General features: G+C 58.8%; 1 protein-coding gene across 1 annotated transcript in view; it reads right to left on the reverse strand.

Annotated features, from left to right (window-relative positions):
* The window catches only part of CACNA1S (calcium voltage-gated channel subunit alpha1 S), a 63672-nt gene that overhangs the window by 4092 nt on the left and 55340 nt on the right, over nt 1-4240 (reverse strand). Inside the window, exons 34-38 of the mRNA XM_007456136.1 lie at nt 3733-3860; nt 2638-2734; nt 2263-2365; nt 1418-1519; nt 1038-1162 (exon numbers count right to left, since the gene is read on the reverse strand). Coding sequence (XP_007456198.1) covers nt 1038-1162; nt 1418-1519; nt 2263-2365; nt 2638-2734; nt 3733-3860 — 555 coding nt within the window. The remainder of the gene's footprint in view (nt 1-1037; nt 1163-1417; nt 1520-2262; nt 2366-2637; nt 2735-3732; nt 3861-4240) is intronic.

Consider the following 4240-nt stretch of genomic DNA (forward strand, 5'->3'; position numbering starts at 1 on the left):
TTCCGATGGCACGTGCCATTTATACCATTTTTTGAGCTGATCAAAGTTCATATGACCAGCAACGGGACAAAGCAAGATTGGTGTCACCTGATAGTTTGCAATGACAACGCAGCATCACTTCTGCGACATTCCTGTCCAACATGCAAGCCCTCAATCTGTCACGAGGCAACACCGCACAAACCCAGGCCGAGGGACGCGCTGGCTGGGACTCTTCAAAGTGTCAAGGTCATTTCAAGGAAAGACTGAGGGACTACTGACTAAAGAGATATGACAACTAAACGCACTGTGTGATTCTGGATCCGATCCTTTTGCCATGAAGGACATTATTGGGACCACTGGCGCAACTTGCACGGGGCCTGAGGATTCCATGGGACTAATGCGCCAGTTTCCTGATTTTGGTGGCTGCATCATGGTTATGTAGGAGGGTTACAGAGGAGAATGCCCTTGTTGGCAGGAAATACACACTGACCTGTTCTGGGTTGATGGGAATGACTCTCAAACGGTTCAGAAAAAAAAATTTTTTTTGTATCATACACGCAACTTTTAAAATCGTGAGATTGTTTCAAAGTAAAAATTGAGATGCATTTGTGAGCGCAAAGCCCAAATACGTGAATATTTTTTGAATGTATCCTTTATGTGCGTTGTACTTAACATAAAAAACTGAAATTCAAAACAGGCAAGATAACCCAAAGTTCTACGTTTCTTTGCGTACCCAATGGGTCTTTTCAAGCACCTCCCCTCCCCCGGGAAACCTGTCCTCTTTGGAGACCACTGCTCTCATCTAACCCAAATCTCTCGCTTGTGTTCAGGGGATAGGACCATGGTTTTAGGTCGTATCATCTAGGGCTGGAAGGGCTCCTGGTTCTTCCCTTGAGGTCAAAGCATCTTCCATCCAGAGCTGTCATCTCTCCCCCTACTCATCCTGGCTCCGTCCTGCCCTGTCTGCCTCCACCGCTGCCCCCAAGGACACAGAGAGGGAGCTGGAGTCTCGAGAGCATCTCAGCAGTGGAGCTCCCTGGTGCTCGGGATGGGCTTACCTGGATCTGCACGGTGTCCTTCTTGGGCCGGTACCCATAATATTCCTCCTGGCGCCTCATGAACTTCCGGAAGTGCTCCTGGATGAGAAACGTGGCGTAGAACTTTCCCACCGTCACCTCGTCATCTGCAGGGGGGGCAACAGGGGCCGGTGGGCATCTGAGGCTGGGGTCAGCGTGCGGGCCAAGCGTAGCCAGGTCCAGGTGCCCCTCGCGCCCCACTGCTCTGCTTGCCGATGTGACCCCGATGGCTGCCGTGGGGTCCACCCAAGGCATTCACGGAGGGCCAGGCTGCTCTCAGACTCCCATGGGGTTCCCTGGAAGCGACCTTTTCCCCTGTCCTCGGCCGCCTCTGGTCTCTGGTCTCCCAAAGTGGCACCCACCTCCTATGGGAGGGATGACCTGGTCCAGGAGCTTCATGCTGGTCCTCTTCCAGATCTTCTTGATGATGGCCCGCAGCTCCTCATTGGCCTGTTCGAAGTTACCTGGGGGCAAGGGACAGGCCAAGCCAACCACACTTGACAAAGCCACCTAGCACTCCCTGAACCTCTCGCTCCGCAAACGTTGGCTGGGTCTTCCCTTGTGGCGGCTGCTTTGTGGGAAGGGCATCGCTGTTCCCCCAGGGCAGCCCGACCCTCGGGTCACATACGCACTCCCCACAGGCCTCGGCTTCCAGCACCTGGAGTGGCTGATTGCAGACGCTGTCGCCCCCCATCCCCCCCTCCGCCCGCGCAGCAGCCTTCCATCCCCCACACCCCGTGGTCTGTCCCGCCTCCTCCAGGCAGCCGTCCTGCTCCTCTGCTTCATGCCTGCGAAGGCCCTGCTCGCCTGGGCGGTAGCTCTGATGCCGCTGGGTCCCTGCGTGAGGGACACCCCCATCTCCTCCCCACTCCCATCCCGTCTGTCCTCCCGGCAGGGGGGCCTGCAGGTTCAGTGGGGTCCCGTGCGCACCCAGCAGCGGACCCCGGGGGGCCCCACCCCCGTGCTTACCCCGCCACTCCCTGGCCCACCCGCATCAGACCCGGCTGTGTGGGAACAGAGCCTTGGTGACCTTTGCCCTGCAGAATTTTGGGGCTCCCGCTGTGCCCTGAGGGGCGTGAGAACGTTGTGGCCGTGGCCCGGGTCCTCCCTCTGCTTCTCCCCGTGACTCTTGGTTCCGACCTTTAGCTCAGATTCTGGTCGAATCCGCTAGAAAACTCAGCCCCTGAGAGGAGGGGACTGCCCGCACCTTCCGTCTTGATCTTGAGCGCCGTGCGGACCAGGGCGAAGAGAGTGGCGTTGAAGGTGACTGTGCCGTCGCTGTTCAGGGGCATGTTCATGCCCACCAGCCGCTGTGCAGAGAGGGGGCTCACTGCCAGGCTGGGACCACTGAGCCGGGGGGTCATCCTCACCCGGGCTGGGGGCCGGCAGGGGAGGGCACCGGGCGCTACGCCCTCCGTGACAGAGGGGAGGATGAATTGGAGACACTGTTGAGAGTTTAGGTCCCAGGCGTGTGGGGCCCCAGGAGACGACTGCTCTGAAATGACTCACCCAGTTGGACCCTCGCCAGTGTCCCTGCCCCAGGGCCAGGTGGGGGGCACCCCTCGCTGGCAGCTCTGGTTACCTTACATGCTACCCGGTGTGGGCAGAACTTCCCAAAGCCCAGAGGGGGCTGGATCCTTCTCAGCAGGGTCACCACGTCCAGGTGTTTGATTCTGCCCCTGCGGGAGGACACCAGACCTGTGTACCTGGCAGCCCCACCCAGACCCCCCTTCCGGCTCAGAGAATGGCTGAGGGTGGGGGAGCCAGGAGACAGGGGGACGCTTCCTGATTTCCAACGGTGCTTAGGGAGTGGAAGCTGAGTGTCCGTTTTAAAGAAGAAACGATGTTTGAATTCACTGTTGCCCACCACCAGGAATGGGCTCTCTTTTTTGCGGGGTGGTAAGAGGCCAGAATCCCCTCAGATATGGGATCTCCGGGCTGGAATCTGGACCTCATTTCTCCCATGGTGGAGCCTTCGCTGGGTTTTAGTCAAGCTGCCTGGGGGCTCTTGGGATCTATTAATAGATGTAGAGGATATGAATCAAGGGAGGTGGAAGCTCACTTCCAGGGACTGGTAGGGCGGTGGAGACCGTGTCATAGGTTGGGAGATTAAGTGAGACAATGCACATTGTGGTTGGCACAGCACCTGACACCTGGGAAACAGTCATCGAATGTGAGCTTATTACCTTCTTAGAAAGAAGGTAAGGCAGCTGTGCTTCCCAGCGTTAAAGTGCACCCAAATGCCCCGAGGGCCAGGTTAACGGCAATGCAGGTTCTGATTCCGTCATTCTGGGGTGAGGCTGGGGAGGTGTGGGTGGCTGGGCCCTGCATCTTTATAGAGCTTAGCTTCTTGGTCAGTGGACCACACTCTGAGTAGCCGGGGCCTAAACTGCCTGGGGAGGTAGTGAGTTCCCTGCTCCTAGAAGCATCCAAGTGAAGCTGGATGACCATCTCCCAATAAAGGCAAGGGGGCTTCTGCCCTGGGAGGCTGTAGGATCCCTCCCAACCCTGAGGAACTCCCAGTCACTGATCCGGGCCCTCGGATAATAAAGGGAGGGGCAGCCCTCTCCTTGTTAGACTGGAGAGTGACTCGCTGTCGGACTCCAGGACAGGATCTAGACCAGAGGAGTGGATGGTTGAGGGAGGGCCCAGCACAGAGCCTGCAGGAGGGACTCACTTAGCCTCTGGGTCATACTCTGCCCAGATGGCCTTGAACTCGTCCAGGTGATGAGGGCCCAGGATGGACCAGTCCCGTGTGAGGTAGTCAAAGTTGTCCATGACGACAGCCACAAAGAGGTTGATGACCTGCAAGAGGAAAACAGTGGGCTCCCTGCTCGGACAGGCAGGTGGCGCGGGGTGGGGGCGGGGCAGCGGGGGTGTCTACGAGGTCTAGGGTCCGTAGCTTCTCCCTGCCTGGGCCCTGCCTCCGAGCCCTTCTGGCGACTACATCCCGCACACGAGCAGCCTGCGTCACTCTGCTCCGGCCCACGCGGTGTCCACTGCCGGGGCTCCTGGGGTTCATCCTTAAAAATCCCAGCCTCAGGGCTTCCCTGGTGGCGCAGCGGTGGAGAGTCCGCCTGCCGATGCGGGGGACGTGGGTTCGTGCCCCGGTCCGGGAAGATCCCACGTGCCGCGGAGCGGCTGGGCCCGTGAGCCGTGGCCGCTGAGCCTGCGCTCCGCGACGG

This window comes from Lipotes vexillifer, unplaced genomic scaffold, assembly GCF_000442215.2.
Source record: "Lipotes vexillifer unplaced genomic scaffold, Lipotes_vexillifer_v1.1 scaffold1201, whole genome shotgun sequence".
NCBI classification, from domain to species: domain Eukaryota; kingdom Metazoa; phylum Chordata; class Mammalia; order Artiodactyla; family Lipotidae; genus Lipotes; species Lipotes vexillifer.